Source organism: Argopecten irradians, chromosome 1, assembly GCF_041381155.1.
Source record: "Argopecten irradians isolate NY chromosome 1, Ai_NY, whole genome shotgun sequence".
NCBI lineage: Eukaryota > Metazoa > Mollusca > Bivalvia > Pectinida > Pectinidae > Argopecten > Argopecten irradians.
In genome coordinates, this window is record NC_091134.1 from 38392583 (window position 1) to 38409792 (window position 17210).

Genomic DNA, 17210 nt, shown 5'->3' on the forward strand with positions numbered 1-17210 from the left:
GTTCTATAGGTTACAGCATAAAGCTGTAAGCTAATTATTCATAAATACTCCCTATACCAATCATTTGAAACCACATCGGTTACCCACGTTATCAGCATACACTACCTTACGGTCGGAGTATCCGGGGGTGTTGAAGCCATTGTATCCGAATGACATTTCGTGCATCATCCAATGAAAAACTAACATCATCCACAGTGGTCAATTTGTTTGTGAGGCTTTGGTCACCATGGAAACAAATGTTTTGAAAACTATTTATTTCTCATTTTTCAAAAACATATATCACATTATTAAATCGCATAATATATGGATCTTATTTTTATATCAAAGAAAGATCTCCATAAAGTTCCCTTTTACCAGTTGTGGAAACATCCAAGGTATCGATAATAAGTAACAACATGTTTAATCAATCTTTAAAACTTTGACATGTAGAATCTATGGATGTCCTTTTGTGATATTTCCGTTATTCCAAGGTTGAAAATGTAAATAGAGGAGGACACAAAAAAAACAACTGTTTTCACATTACCCATTTATTGTCTATTACCTGTGTACAAATACGGGGATATCGATTTTATATTTAAATTATCATTATCATGCAAATACATATCTATAAGGTCTATCAATAAGCTTTATGAATTGACAACATTGATAAGATAGATGTCAATATTCCGCTGTGAGAAGTGGATAATGTAGCTAAGGAAACTACACCTGAAGAATATGCAATTCAGTCGATGAACCAAGTCAACATTATAGAAAAAAAGTTACTTAAAAGTATTACATGTATACTCAAAAACTTAATGCGTATCGATCAGGCAAAAACAATTATCATCTTTGTCTCATTATAGAATATATGACAGCAGTAAGGCTTTGGAACACAACTATCAGCGATGAAGGATGTAGGCCCAATAGGATCGTAGGCCCAATAGTATCTTTTACTTGAACCGAATCTTCACTTTTTAACAAGCAAGAGACCCAAAGACCTTAACGGTCATCTGAGAGTATTGGCATCAGTTGACTAGAAAAAAAGTAAATAAAGCTTTTCAATATTGTGATTTTAGTGACCATCTTGGATCAGAAAAACAGTTCAAAATGTAGTTTAAAGATGACGGCTGTGGCGGTCATTTTCGATTTCAGATCGAGCCGAAAGATAACAAATCTTAATTGGGACCATGTAAGGATTATATCCACTGGTTAAACTTGAAAAGAAGTTTAAAATACGAAGCGTTGAAGGCGGACGGCGCACGACGGACGACGACAGACGAAGCACGATGAATGTAGGTCATCTGGACCTTTTTGGTCAGATGGCATAATAAAGTTTCATGGTGACAAGGAAGGTGAAATATTGGCATTCAAAATACTGCAGTTAGTATGAGAAAGTGATAGTGGACGTGATGTCTTTAATACCCCGCTTTTCTATATTTATATAAATATATATTATATAGAATAGCAAATAAATATTGTTATCAAATGGGAAAACCTTAAAGTGAATCTCGATATTTGTCGATATGTTTTAAAAGTACAAATTCTTTTTAAAGTTTAGCATGCAGTATTTTGATTTTGACCGAACAATCTATCGGATAGAACCATTCTCACATTTTAAAGTGTAAGTAATAAAGGCTAACATTACTATATGGATGAACTCAAGAATAATGTACATTACTACTCTGCAATCACATAATAATTATTATCATTCATAATGAATTATTTGTGCTCTAACATATAGTCTAACGAGCTGAATATCCGGCACCAAGATAAAACATTTCCATTAAAGTATAATTTATTCAGTATGTTACATTAAACTTAAACGGAAATAAATCTGCATGATTAGTCATCATACTATGTAATATTAAAGGTAGGTAAATACATGGAATTTTTGCAAACCGTCATTTAATAAAAAAAATAACTGAATACTCTATATCAGGTTATTAACGATATTAATGAAAAATCATAATTGAATTATACAATTGAAGCAATGTATCTTGGGTAATACTAAAGTCGTTAAGATTCGAGCTAGTACATTATCTATTTCAAAAACACAAGAAATCTTATGATACTTTCTACGAATCATTAACCTCTTGAACTAATTCACTCATTCTTTTCGGAAATATCGTTTATAAGTTGATGTTTACTTTCACTAAAATTTGGTTTTGAACGTATCTGCCCTTTGTCAAACAATTAAAATGGCAATGATGATATTACATCTAGTTTGTGTATACAGGTGTATCACTATTCAGACACCTAACAGAGTAACAGACTTCATAAAAATAACCTTGAATAAAGGGAGGGAATAATGTGAACATCGAATACATAAATATATATATATATATATCTAACATCTAAGGGTTAAAGTGCAGCAACAAACATAACATGATTTAATAAGTAATTATATATAGTGAATTGATGGCAACTGCAGTGGAAGAAAACAATGCACAACGCGCTGTTCTGATAACCAAATACCTGCCTCACTCATGTGACACACTCTGATGTCCACAAAACAACACATCTCTCCTTCCTTCTCTCTCTCTCTTTCTCTCTGTTTCTTCCCCTTTCTCGCAGCAAACTGTATTCTTACAAACACACAAATAAGTATGCATCCACACACAATAAACCTTTAAACTCTTACAAAGACACACACCAGCTTTGAGCAACAACTGTTCTAATTCAAATACGTCCTTTTGCACAAACCAATAGGCAGGCAATGTGATAAACCAATGACATTGTCACTAATGAGTATGAATAAAACGCATCCATATAAATAGTACATGCGGGATATCTGGTGTAAATATACATGTATTAAATCTTATGATTAAAAACTACCACAGTTAGTCTGAGAAAGCGGTTGTAGAAGCTAAAATTCCTATCCAAACCACTAAATTAGGAAGGGATTACAATAAAATTAGAACAAGCTAATTATAATAACAGAAAAGGTTATAATAAACACAGATTCGTTATCCTAGTATGCATGGTCAATATAAAAAAGCACTTAAATCGTCAAAATGAATTAAAGATAACATCACTTCCAAAAATCAAGTGGTGACAAAAAACGGAATACAGTTCAACAAATAGAATGCTTGGTCCATAGTTCCAATGCTTATTGGGGAAATATCTGCTAGTAAATACCATTCACATGTGCCTGTAGATTAACAATACCAAATAATTTATATCAAGTCTAGTTATAGTGTTATATGTAACTCATTGGGGAACGATGTGTCACATACATGTATAGCCGCAAGTATTCTTTTAATTGGCTTTGGAAATAATATTTTCTTTTAAAGTATATTATTTACGTAGATTGGTTTACATTATTTACGAAAAATGGTATATAATTATTCTTTCAATTATTAACGTAAAATGATATATGGTTTTGCAGAAAGCAAAGAAAAATTCTATTAAATATTTTATCGCATTATTGTAGCACCAAATAATAGCTTACAGTCAAAATTGGTTCACCAGAAACGGATTTGTTATGGAAGATACTCTCAATTCCAGAAAGAGGTATATCAAGGCGTCAACACTGGTGACTTAAATGTCTACTTGCTTTTAGTAGTAGAATAAAGAACATTTTAACATGCGACATTATAATAACAAATTTCACTCAAGCAAAATTTATAAGTCTGAGAATTTGTTGTGGATAATGTAACAAGCATTGAAGTTACATCTACTTCCAAACATTTACAGCATCTCACACGCGCTTTAATGCTCACAATAAGATTTATCGATGATTTATCACAGGTAAAGAAAACATACATTTAATAGTGTGGACATCTAGTTTAAGTCACCCGATCTTTTGTGACCATCACCCAGGCATAATGCAATATTGCTAAAGGAAAAGAGAAAGAATTACACCATAAATCCTATGATATGAACATATGCATTAGATAGTCCCTGAATATATAAGTTCCTGAGATAAGCGTGGAAAGCTAAAGACTCTCAGCATATATAAGTGTGATAATCGACAATCCCAAACGACAGACGTCGAATGACAAACAACCTCAAACCATTCTGATGATCCAGAAACCCCAAACAGCGACATTCTGATGGACAAGAACCCCCAAATGCAAGGGCATTCTGATGGGCAAGACCCCAATTAAAAGGATTCCGATAGTCGGAAATCCCACACAATGATATCTTCATAGTCGAAAACCCCAAGAAGGGCATTCTGATGGGCAAGACCCCCAATCAATAGGATTCCGATAGTCGCAAATCCCATGCAATGAAAATTGATAGTCCATATCCCCCAGAATCAAGGATATTCTGATGGGCTAGAACCCAAATCAGTAGGATTTAGATGGTCAAAAACCCAAATTAATGGCATTCTGATGGCCATGTATACTGTATCCCCATCACAGTGATATTCCAGTGACCGGGATTCACTTAGCCAGGATTCCCCCAATCAGTGAAATGATGATGCCACGAACCCCAAACAATGACATGTTAATGCTCAAGAATCCTGAACACGTGGACATTCTAATGGCACAGATTCCCCAAAACAATGGAATTCGAGAAACCCCAACCAATGGCAATATGGTGACCGAGCATTTCTAACACGTTGTCAGTAGCCCCAAATCAATGCCACGATGGTCATGTACATCCACAGGTTAATAGTCGTGGTAAAGAACCACTAACAGTAACAATTGGACGTCCTGGTGGCCTTGAACCCCCATACAACACAAATACTGAATATCCTTTCACTGGGGCACCATGTCGTCAATATCTGTAATGCGTTTTACAAACTTGTCACAGACGAGGTCATCTGGAAATCAAACAGGTTAATTATTTCTACGACATGACGCGTTTTTTTATTCAATACTCAAATTCTAACACTGAGCAAAGGATCGAAACCCTACACAGTAACACCGGCAACGTAGTTTACAATTGGGCACGAAGCAACAGGCCACAGCATACACTAACACATATCTTGTTAAAGATAGTGAGAACCCTTTACCGATAATCACAAGTCAAAGCGCCGTCTAAAAGCATGCACCATACCAAAGGGAGACACCATACTGTGGAATAGAAACATTCTCATTCTTACAAACCACTATATACAAGGTGGAAGTGCAAAATCATTAAACACCATCTCTTCATATACCAGGGGAGCTAACAAGTAAATAGCATCGACTATTCCACAAAAGACTATACGTCAGTTAGCATATCTTCGTTAGAGCGTTGTACATCTACATAAGGATATGGTAACATACATAAACACATGATCAAATTTACTCCGATCTCGTGCTAAATGCTCGCTCGTAACACCACAGAAACCTTCGGAACACGCATGCCTTTATGCTTCACACAATAGACGTTTTCTTACGGCAGTTTACTGAATATGATTAGACACGGTGTCAATCATCACTTCAGAAAAGTTTCTCAATCTCTTGAAGCATACTATGAAGCTGGTAATAAGTTGCCTCGTTTCTCAGTTCCCGCAAAACTTGTCTGTTCCTAGGGAGACCGTCAGTGTTCAGTCGCCCGTCACGCAGGTAGTTCAGGATGTACCGGAAATGTGTGCCATCTCGGTCGATGAAGACAGTCCCGTCCGTTTCCGTGCAGATATTGTGACGTCCGCTGAACATGGCAGCCAGCATAGACTCAGGATCTTGGGTCAAGGTCAGACGTGACGTGGTAAATATATTCCCGCCAATATCTAAGCGGATCCTTCCCTGAAATCAGACACACTGAGGGTAAGGAATAGTAAGCTTTATCGGCGAATAGCGTCATATCATACACGTAAAATCTTTAATAACAAATAAAATGTTGGTCAAAATATATTTATAAAGTAACTACTGAAATGTTGTCAAAATATATTTAACATTAACTATTACAAAAGTTAATCATCATCAAAACATTTCACAATTATTTTTTTTCATCGTCTGTTATTCGAGTTACATATCAAATGGATGCGTATGAAAATAAGTAGGACTAAAAGAAGACTACTGAAAATCATGTATCCGAAGTTTGGGTTTCCCTCGATGCCATAAACACACACTGGCTCGAGTAAGCAAGCGGATACCCTACATGGACGGGTTTCAATCAGAAACGTAAAATCAAAATCGTGTAAGTAATAAATCATGTTACAAAGTGTTTACCTTGCTACCGAATTCTACAACTCGTGTTGTTTTACCCACAGTATATCGTGGAATTATAATTCTTCATTGTTATACCAGAGTACCAGGGTCACCAGTAACTAGGGGTGAACTTCTTCCCAAATCTAGGTGAGAGCTCACCTATCTCGTCATTAACTCAGGTGGAAACTATCAAAACGCATTGTCTATTGGAGAGGTGCGTTATAAAGAAAGAAAAACCAAAACATGTAACATAAGCATCACGTCAAATCGCACAAAAACAAAATCCAATATCAGCCTCAGCCTAAAACCAAACGATAATGTCTTATTTTTATTGATGGATGTGTAACGTCATACTTATGATAAAGATTATCGAATGGTAAATATTGCTTATATTTAAAATTCCAGCAAGCTTGAAATTCCCAGCCTTAATCTATGTAAAGTTTATTTTTCTGTGAAGTACGTGTATGTTGATAACGTATTGTGTTTTATTGTATGACAAATAGTAAATCTTGGATAGATTAAACTACTAAATCTCGTGTCTTCAAATCCGAAGTAACATCATGGGGAATTCCAAAGTTGCTGTTTTGTACAATCAATTAAAAGAATTTCCCCATATATTCTAGAACTAGTATAAATTCAGTATATTTAACAACAGATGAAAACTCTTTTCTAATGATTATTATTCTATCAAACCCCCTTTCAGAGACTGGTCTCTACCCTTACATTCGATGGCCTATATAGGTAGGTCGTGTTGTGAAAAAACTTCTTTCTCTTCATTAAAAATCTTAGAGCCCGAATCTGGTGGACAACTAGCAAGAACGTGTGGGACTGTGTGACGTCATCGGGTAGATAGTTATAAAATAAAACCTCGCCTGAAACAAATACCCGGCATAGGGCAAACAAATTATCTACATAGTTATACAGTGAACAAATTGAATGCTGACTTAATATAACAATGGGCAAATAAATTTATCTTTAATCCATAGAGTAACAAATTAACTGAATTGCCTTGAAGTGGGTTTCAAATTATTATGATTTCGTCAAGTTGATAAAAAGTATACAATTTATCAATAGCATGGGAAATTGGGGCGATGTGTATTGGCCCTATTTAAAGCTGCATTGTGGGTCAGGAGAATTCGAGACATACACCGACTACGTTTAAAATGGTCCTTTCTTCTAACTCTTTACTCTAACAAACTTGAATGCAAACTTTCATCAACGTTTTACTGTATTATTAATATTCATTGTTTTCAAGCTTAACACGAAACCTTAATTTTACTTCTAACTTAGCAATGCTAAATCGTTTAGAAACAATATATTTCATTTGACGTTTACAAATACTTCTATCTTGAATCGAAAGTTTGTAGATCTCGATCAATGTGCAGCTTTAAATATTGTTCATGCTTTTCATATCTATTTATAAGTAATACAGTATTACATAATTAAAACATTCTATTATTGGTTTATCATTATGATTCTTCTAAAAGAGATAATTTGAACGTATTTACTCTCTTATTGAGATAACAGGAACATACTTACCATGATTGCAAATTAAGAAAATTTTAAGAATTCGTAATTTGCTCAGAAACAGGGTACTCTTTGGTGTAATTTATCCTTGACATTTTGGGGGTCATCTACTTCTGTTTAAATAAAAACATGTAATTTGTTCCAGGGAAACAAATGTTCCAGAAAGTGTGTGTATTTTTAATTACTGCTAAAATTTAACACGTGTTTCTATAGAAACTAGTCATATCTCAGAAGGTTAAACTCCACGAAACCTTTATATCACATTTTCCTCTCACAGTTCTCCGAAGTAATTAATCTGTGTGAACTGAAGACGTCTGTTATTTAAATCCACGAACTTTGTCACAAAAGGAACCATTTTTATTTAGGTGGAGATATTATTCCAAGGACGGACTAGGTTGTAACGAATCGCCTTAAGCCTTTGGCTCAGTCTTTCGGGTGGTCAGACTTTTGTTTGTTGTAGCTTTAAAGAAGAATCTGCTACTCTACCGATGCCCAGAGTCCAATCAAAGTACTTACCATGAAACAGGAGTTTCTCTGTGTACCTACCTTCCTCGTGCGATTACAGTTTGAATGTCAAATATTTGATTTGGAAACTCTCATCAATATGAAAGGCATTTACATTTATAAATTTTCTTTAAAAAATAACTGTATGTACATGTATCCTTTCTAACAAAATGTATTACAAAAAATTATTACACTTCTGATTTAGATAATACGCTCCCTGGACATAAGTAATATTCCCAATATCGACTTACCTTTTCAGTACGTATTCTTACAAACTGACCAAGCCATTTCTGCGCAAACCAATACATATAAAAAATCTTTCACGCCAAATTTATTATTTTTCTCAAAGTAGATACTATCACGTTTCTGAGAAAAGTTACTCATAGAGACGTGATATACCTTTTGAACGTCATGCATTTCTTCCATACGGGCAAGCTCATCCCTCAACTGTTGCCATTGGCGACAGATCTCTTCTTTTTCCTTGTGCATGTCCTTATCGAACTTGTCCTTTTCCTGTTCCAGCTTTTTCTCCTTTTCTCTGACTTCTTTTTCCATCTTTTCCAGTTCGGCCGTTCTAGTCTCCAGCTGTTGCTTCAGACTGATGAGCGTCGCTTTCTTGTCCATGGCGTGCTGGTGGATCGTCTCTATCTCCCCAATTCTCGTACTCACGTGCTCTTCAATGGCCTCAGTGAGGCTATCGTGCTTGTCCTTCAGGCTAGCCTTGATTTCATCCAAAGCCTTCTCTGTACAAAAATATGCATAAAAGAGAAAAAAATGAATTATTTCGGCAATATGCATAATTTGTAGTTTTTGTATCATCGTAAAACCTGGATTTGAGAAATGTTGGTCAAATTTTGAATTCTAAAGCAGGCAGACCAAATTTGAAATCTAAAATAAGACTTTTCTCGGCGCTTTAAGCTTATAAAAATATCACAATATTTGTATCAACAAATAATTAGGCAAATGCAACAAGAAAAGTTAGCATAGATACTGAGATACCCATCTTACCTAGTCTGGCATTGATTTCACAGGCCTGTTCCGATTTGTTAGTTTTGCCACCGTCACACAAATGGACCCCCAACTGGTCACAGTTCTGCATCAGGTCCCTGCATATGAAGCACATGTCGGACTCGTTTTCTCCTCGACGAGAAGAGGATGAGGATGAAGATGAGGAGCTCCTTGGGGAGCTACTGGAGGAGCGGGACGAGCCAGCATTGTTGTGGTTACGGTTCCAGAAGCGGGATTGGTAGTTATTGAATGGTGGCGGGTGGTGAAAGTTGTTTGGTCCCCAGTTGGACCTGTATCCGGGTATATGTGCATTTTGCTGAAATTGCGGTGGCGCCATCTGCATCTGTTGTCCTGGGAACCGGTCGTCCATTATCGGCATACCTTGTTGCCATGGAGCCCTGTGGTCATTGTTGAAGACAAAGCCACCCTGGTGAGATCCCTGACTAGGCATACTGCTTTCAACTGGAATATAAAAGTTAGAACAAAGATAGAACAAAGCATACCTTTTTTTGGAAGATTAGTCTCTTCATGCGTGCTGGTCAAGGACAACCATGCAAAAGATTTTTTTTTAATTTTAAAGCATTTACAGTATTACGTCGAATTTACAAATCTTAAATATATGACCTTGAGAATTCAAGGTCGACATTTTGTTTAGTTTAAGACAATTGCCGGAATTTTCTTGAAGCAGACTGGAGGTTTTTTATTATCATTGTTTTTCAGCATGAACAGCAATGTAGCAATGACTGCATCATATTTGTTTACTTCTTTGATCAAATTTGGTGAAATATGGCCAGTTATGTCTGGAGACCATAATATGTAATAACATGCTGTATATATATACAACATATGTGCAACAAATACACTGATGTATACATCCTCTTTGCTAGACTCGTTCACCGTTAGCGATGACACATGCAATATGTCAGATTACGATTTACTAACTAATACTTGTGTATGCATATGTAAAGTATTTCAGTAACATTCCATGTCCGTGACTTTCCAGTATGGCATATTTTCTCAAATTGTTTGGGAATTTTAGATAATGGTTTTGTTTGAATAAGAATAATTGATAAAACTTGAGTTATTTCTCTCGCTGCATTTTTAGCTTTTCAAGATTTTAAAGTGTATTCAATATTGAGAAGATCAAATTTAATAAATATGTCATGTATACCAAATATACCAAAAGAATAATTAGCACTGAAGGTGAAAAGAACGATATTTGTTTTAAATACAGTAACTTTGTTATCTCGAAGACCCTGTTTAATTAATTTGAATTTTTCTGTCGATATCGACTAGGCTTACTATTACAAATATATATATATATATTTACATTTTCAATAATTTAACTCGAACTATCCGATAACTCGAAGTGTTATTTCTTGTTCCATCGACTTCGAGGCCTGACTAGCTGTATTTTCATTGAATTATTGCCATATGGAATTATACAGTTAATTTTAAATAATATTAACTAATTTCAGCAATAGAACGCCTTTGTGCTATCAATATAATAAAAGATATAAACAGCTAGTCCTGAAAAAGAGAGATGTAACTTAATAATTCCAGATGATATATTTATTCAAAAATAATCGAACGTCACCACCCAACCCACTTGAATACACAGCTGGCTGTATGGCCAACTAACTAGCTTTACATATATATATATATTTACGTTTTCAATAATTTAACTCGAACTATCCGATAACTCGAAGTGTTATTTCTTGTTCCATCGACTTCGAGGCCTGACTAGCTGTATATTTTCATTGAATTATTGCCATATGGAATTATACAGTTTATTTTAAATATATATTAATTAATTTCAGCAATAGAACGCCTTTGTGCTATCAATATAATAAAAGATATAAACAGTCCTGAAAAAGAGAGATGTAACTTAATACTTCCAGATTATATATTTATTCAAAAATAACCGAACGTCACCACCCAGCCCACTTGAATACACAGCTGGCTGTATGGCCAACTAACTAGCTTTAAAACTTTGTATATTATGCTTACAGCTATCTTTCTAGAATCCGCTGATTTAGACTAAATCTGCTAATTAAAACTGCAGAATATTCGAAGTCATTAATAGTTACTTGATTTGATCAATGCGCATAGACTACTGCCCTTCATGGAGACCAAATCTATTTATATCTTATGTCAGCAAACAAAGAGACTATGTATCATAAGGGCAATACACAGTGAGATCACGTGATCGCCACACGTATACAATACACAGAGAGCCCAGCTGTCAGATGCATTCGACCGTGACAAAAATGTAAACACTGAGACAATCATGATTTTCTGCATATATTTTAACAAATTACTATCAAATACATAATGGTATTGTACTTGAAATACAAATGAAGCTCTGAACGTACCGTGATAGTGCTGCGATCGGTTGATCGACTGCTTACTGTGGAATTTCTACGAGACACAAATGTCAGCTGTGTTCACCTTCTGCGCAGATAGATTGTAAACATTAACTCGGCAATTTCCGGTAAAACTCGTTAAATTACGTCAACGTCGCCTAAATCAAGGGAGGCAACGCTGTATGCCTATTATAACTTTGGTTTTAATTTGTTATGGTTTAGAGGGAACACTGACTTTATATTCTCCCAACCTATGAAATGTGTGTGGCTTTTGTGCTGTTGCATACGGAATAAAATGAAATTGAATTGAAATTGAAAAAAAAAAGAACATTATTTTATTGATTTTGTCCCTCATGAAACGCATAACAATCACCAATTTCGAGAAGTTGAACAATCAAAATTAAGAGATAAAAACACAAGACATAACAATTAAGTATAACTGTAATCAATTGCATTTATCCTCATGTACAAAAAGTAATTTTCAAAACGCTTAGACATATTGTAAAAAAAAACTATAACAAAGAAAAAAGGAGAGAAAAAGAGAGAAAAATATCATTTGATGGTTTGTTAATACATGTTCACAGGGACCTGGCACGAATATTTTTAACCAATAATATACATATACATATTATAGTATCCTTGATAATATAATATATATATGTATACTGTTAGTTCAAAAAAATCGTGCCAGGTCCCTGTGTACATGTTCACATGTTTTGCGCTCATTATGATTTTTTTAAAAGTGCATAAATCCACATATCTTTTCTTGTGTTATTTGACCATAAGATGCTTACTTCGCGGCTATCAAATTCTGATTCACATTTCAATCCAAACATTGCAGATTTACAATTCTAATAAATGACTATAATTTGGCAGATTTTTTTTTTTTTTTTTTTTTTTTCATAATAAAGATGAAAATTGGCAAAACCATTTAGCAAAGCTTCCGTTTTCTCATTATGATTCAAACATTTAATCTAATAAAAAAAAGCTTGTTCGTTGTCGCTTATTCTACTGAAAGACAGCTAATATATAGAGGAATGGATACCTAGTATAATACCATTTTCCCTTGCGTTCAAGTGGTCTTGATTAACATTCACTAACTATAATTATAATAAATATTATACACTACTATATATGTCCTTTACCCGAGACCTGAAATGGAACTTTAAAGATTCTTGGAAACAAGCTTACATATAGACAGAACGTGATATTTCTGTAATTGCTAACACAATCAAGAAAATTAGCTTCCCTAAAAAGCGAACTTCTTAGTTTGTACATCATTCTTGGAGAGTACCGATATGGGTTTTTTTTTCAGTCTCCATTAATTTCATCTTTACCATTAAAGATGCTCCACCGCCGACACCGACAGAGCATACATGATATTAATTATTTGAACAATAATTGGTGTTTAATCGTGTAAATATCTGTCTAATTAACACAAAAATGATATAAAATAATTCGTTTTGCCTTTGGTGCAAGCCGCAATCAGTACATATAGGATATAGTATCAAGGATTTTTTTCGGGATACAATTAATTATTTTTCATATTTTTAACTTGAAGTATAATAAGAAACTCAAACTTTACGATGGTTGTAATGGTGTAAAGTAAGTAAGGTAACTTTTGTAACTTAAGAAAAATACTAAATCGTCTGCTCCTGTTTTTGAAAGTGAAAAAAAACTAATATGTCAGCGGGGGAGCATCTTTATTTGTGCTTGTTCCACTCATGTATTTTTAAAACTGGTTCACAATATGTTATGGAATAACTGTGAGCAATATTTAAAGAAGGGGTAAGTAAAGGACTATGAATGCAATTAGACTGGAGTAAATTGTTTAAATAACGGTAAGCACAAAGAGACATTATAGATTTAGATATCATATTATTGTTGTTTTCTCTCAGGTTGATAGGATGACAAAATCAAATTTACATGTAGCAATTTTATTCAAATATTGCAAACAAAATTATCATCAAAAATAGTCCTTAAGTAATAAACAACGAAATATAATTACAACATAAAAGAAAGAAAATCTATATAGATTGTAGATAAAATTCCTTAGTGATTTGTCATTGTTAATACCTCTCTCACAAAGACACACTCTCAAGCATTCCTTAATATACATACTAAGCACACTATTGTTTTTGTCCATCTCCCAAATCCTCTAAGACTCAGTTTTTAGTCACAAAACTGTAAAGTTTAAACTATTTACTCATCCGAATGCTTTGATAGTCTAGTACTGTAGTATGTACACTACATATACATCCCTGGTAACAGTAACAATGGTGGGCACTTAGAGCAGAGGACCATTGATTCATTCACCTCTGATGACACATTTGAACTCTTTTGATTCAAAGACTGGAGTAGTTCATTATCAATTTTCAGGGGTGAATAAGTTACCATAACAAGGACAATTTGATTCAACATGAGACAATCAAGGATATTGAAAAAATTTGATTCTTATTGACTATCTAGCACAGTGGTCACTAGGATTGTTGAAACAGCTAAAGATCTTAATTACATTTACTCAAAATGTATCAAATTCGATATAAATTAAAATATATTGGACGGATTAAGTAAATGAGACACCCACAATCAATTGATATATCTGTGCCAGTGATATAACAAATGGATGTTTTCTTCTCTTGTTTTCTTATTCTCTCACTGAAATAACATCATCATGATATGCTAATAAAATTAAACCTTGATAAAAATAAACATTTAAATACCACTGTATAAATAAGTAAGAACTGCATAGGACAAAGAAGGGAATAATTTAAGTTAATTAAGAATTTTTTTTTTGTTTGGTTTGGATTTATGCCCCCAAACAAATACCTGGTACCAGGGTCATTTAAGGACATATATATGCAAGATTTTGTAAAAGGAAAAAAGCTGGAGTGCCTTGAAGAAAAAACACCAACCTACATGTACCCCTTACATCATTAACACTAGCTTTGAAATCACTGGTGGCTGGGCAATAATGATTTATTACAGGTAAAATACTTCCTCAATCAAACTTACACTCAATCAGAAATATAATGTTATATATTTATCAACACACTTGTAAACCATTTAGGCCATATTTAATGATAATCATCTTTTGTCTCGGATTACCCTTTGCTTGTACTGTGTTCAGGCCGGTACACAACAGTACTCATGTGTCGACCTAGCATAAATGTAACAAAGTCAAATACCAATGCCATCAGCAGAGTAAAAGGAATGAAATGTACTCCTTAATAGGTAGATACATTTTAACTGTCATTGGTTGGCCACGCCCCTCAGCAAATGGAATATCTATCACTTGGCCACGCCCCTCAATAGTGGAATATCAGTGGTTTAGCAAATGCTCCCAACAGGTCGAATAATTATAGCTTGGCCATACCCCTCAACAATAAAATTTTTAAGGCTTGGACACGCCCCTCAGCATCGGATGAGTGACAGGCCAGCTGTCGGGCTTACAGTCCTTAGCTGCGGCCTCCTCAGCACTTAGAGCCTGTGGTACATGGATTGGCATCTGTGTCCCTGATACATTCAGTAACTTCATTTCCAACGGTCCAAGCTTTAGGTAATCCTGTTACAAATATATAAAAAAATATTAATATACTCAATTTGTCATGCAATCGCTTTCATACATGGGTACATGCTTAGGGTTTGAAGAGTGACACCGTTATTCATTATATCGTGATCTACTTACAGAAAAGTCTTCTTCTTCGAAATACATATTATCCAACAGGTCTGTATCTACACTCTCATCTGTAAAAACAAAATTGTCATCCATATCAGTCTCCATGGTATGATAAAGGAGTAAAAAGATAACAAAATAACCACAGATAAATTCATAGCATCTGACACTTTAATTTTTATTTGCAGATTTAAGCTATGGCGATCTCGCTGTTTCTATGCGTAAACAATCGGCAAAAATGTCCAATACAATAAATTTATTTCTTATACAAGATGATATAGATATCTTAAGCACCAAACTAATGTGAAACAGTATTTCATTAACAATGGCAACGAAAAATCGTTACAATCTACCACAAAAATTGTTTGAAATGATATGGGGTTTTTTCAGCAAAACATACGGGGAGCACTTATTAAAGGAGGCGCTCTTAACAGGGAAAATATGGTACTTGATGTTTCATTTAAAAAACTTTTAATCATAAAACTAGGGAAAAACTAAACAGAATACCAATGTGTATTTCCAATGGGAAAGTTTCAAAAGCTGACAAAATACTACTACATGTAATTAAGAAGCAAACTCAAAGAAATCTGCCTCTCAACATCTAAATATTGATTTCCCTTTGTAATATTTGTCTTTATTTGTTTAACAAAAATTTCTTACAACGGTTCTAGTTAGGGAGCATATGAATACATGTACTTAAAAAACTTGATCAAGTATCATTCCAGTAACAACAGTGACATTGTAAACGTGGGTATTTTCACGCATGTTTAATTTAATGATAAACACATGTTAACATTGCGTTTACAGTGTTCCAAATACAGATCTGTGTGGTAAGCCCTTACCATCCTCTGATGAACTGTCTCCATCATGTTCTATGAAGGGCGGCGCAGCCATAGAGAACACTTTCTTTTCTACTGCCCTCTGTGTAGCACTGCCACATCTCCCTGCAGCAAAAAAAGTGAAGCAGTATCAAACAAAAGATCCAGATAGCCTGTATCACTTAACTCAAGTTAATATCCAATAACCGTTAACATGAAGTTAATTACAATATTTAGCTAGGGCCCTGTCTGGACACGTACAGTGTCAAAGCAAATATACTAAATATAAATGATCACTTATTTAGACACAAACAACATTTGTATACCAGCTAGGACTGTTCGATTGACTGTTGGTAAGTCACTATACTTCAGGTCAAATGAACAGACAAAAGACCCACAATTATACATGCATGTACATCGTTTTTAATTCACTATAATGAAAGGAGTCCTCTCATCATACCTGGGATTGTCTCCCCTGCTTCTTTGATGGCTAAGGTTGTGTTGTCATCTGTACTAGTGTCATTAATTGATATTTGTGCTAGGTCCATCTCTAGGATTCCTGTTTGATCCAGATTCTCACCACCCTCCTCGAACTGAGTCAGGAAAAAGTTCCTGGCAGAAGAAAGAATAATAATGTGTCATTAAACAATCATACACTTCAGCAAGGCCAAAGTATTTATTACATGAATAATGAAACATAACAAGTAATAGAATAGCAAATTCATTGAACTGTCACTACTATTTTTTCGTCTTTGTAACATTTTCTTTTAAATAAAGAAACTTCACAAAATGGCATTTTTTCTAAAAATTAAGGGCAAAAACATCTTTGCTAGCCAAGGGCATTCAGTACAATTCTCTCCTTAAAATGATACTCAGGAAGAGCATCATACTGAATACCCTTGGCTAGTGAAGACACTAAAAACAAATTGGTTCCAACTGGCAGTGATACTCAGTGTTAATAAGTACACCATTCATTTATCTCGAAACTTTTACTACATTTACTTCACATTTAACTGTGACCTTGGCCTGTATCCAATATGCTACCACTGACCTTGACACCTTTAGATCGTCAATTTTACACTCAAATAAATCAGCCATGATCAGGAGGTTAGCCTTCTCTAAATCTTCTACCTCCTTTCTCAGATCTGCAGACTCAGCTTTGTGGATCTCCACCTGTTTGTAAAACTTATTATTTTACATCACTATCTTTAATACAAGGGGGTCACAATAGTGTGGCTTTAGAAAA

The 17210-nt window shown here is 34.5% G+C and overlaps 2 protein-coding genes across 4 annotated transcripts in view; both read right to left on the reverse strand.

Annotated features, from left to right (window-relative positions):
• Window positions 1-511: 511 nt before the first annotated feature.
• Window positions 512-11617, reverse strand: LOC138327090 (uncharacterized). Its single transcript, XM_069273075.1, has 4 exons — window positions 11480-11617; window positions 9105-9566; window positions 8496-8839; window positions 512-5660 (listed from the first exon to the last, which is right to left on the reverse strand). Exons 2-4 carry the CDS (start codon window positions 9553-9555, stop codon window positions 5355-5357), a joined length of 1101 nt encoding a protein of 366 aa, XP_069129176.1. The 5' UTR covers window positions 9556-9566; window positions 11480-11617; the 3' UTR covers window positions 512-5354.
• Window positions 11618-13391: 1774 nt separating this feature from the next.
• Window positions 13392-17210, reverse strand: part of LOC138327067 (coiled-coil domain-containing protein 83-like) — a 35695-nt gene continuing 31876 nt past the window's right edge. For all 3 annotated transcript variants that reach the window (XM_069273070.1, XM_069273061.1, XM_069273055.1), the window contains 5 exons: window positions 17016-17137; window positions 16425-16576; window positions 15989-16090; window positions 15159-15217; window positions 13392-15035 (listed from right to left, as the gene is read on the reverse strand). In XM_069273070.1, coding sequence (XP_069129171.1) covers window positions 14865-15035; window positions 15159-15217; window positions 15989-16090; window positions 16425-16576; window positions 17016-17137 — 606 coding nt within the window. In that variant the 3' untranslated portion in view covers window positions 13392-14864. The remainder of the gene's footprint in view (window positions 15036-15158; window positions 15218-15988; window positions 16091-16424; window positions 16577-17015; window positions 17138-17210) is intronic.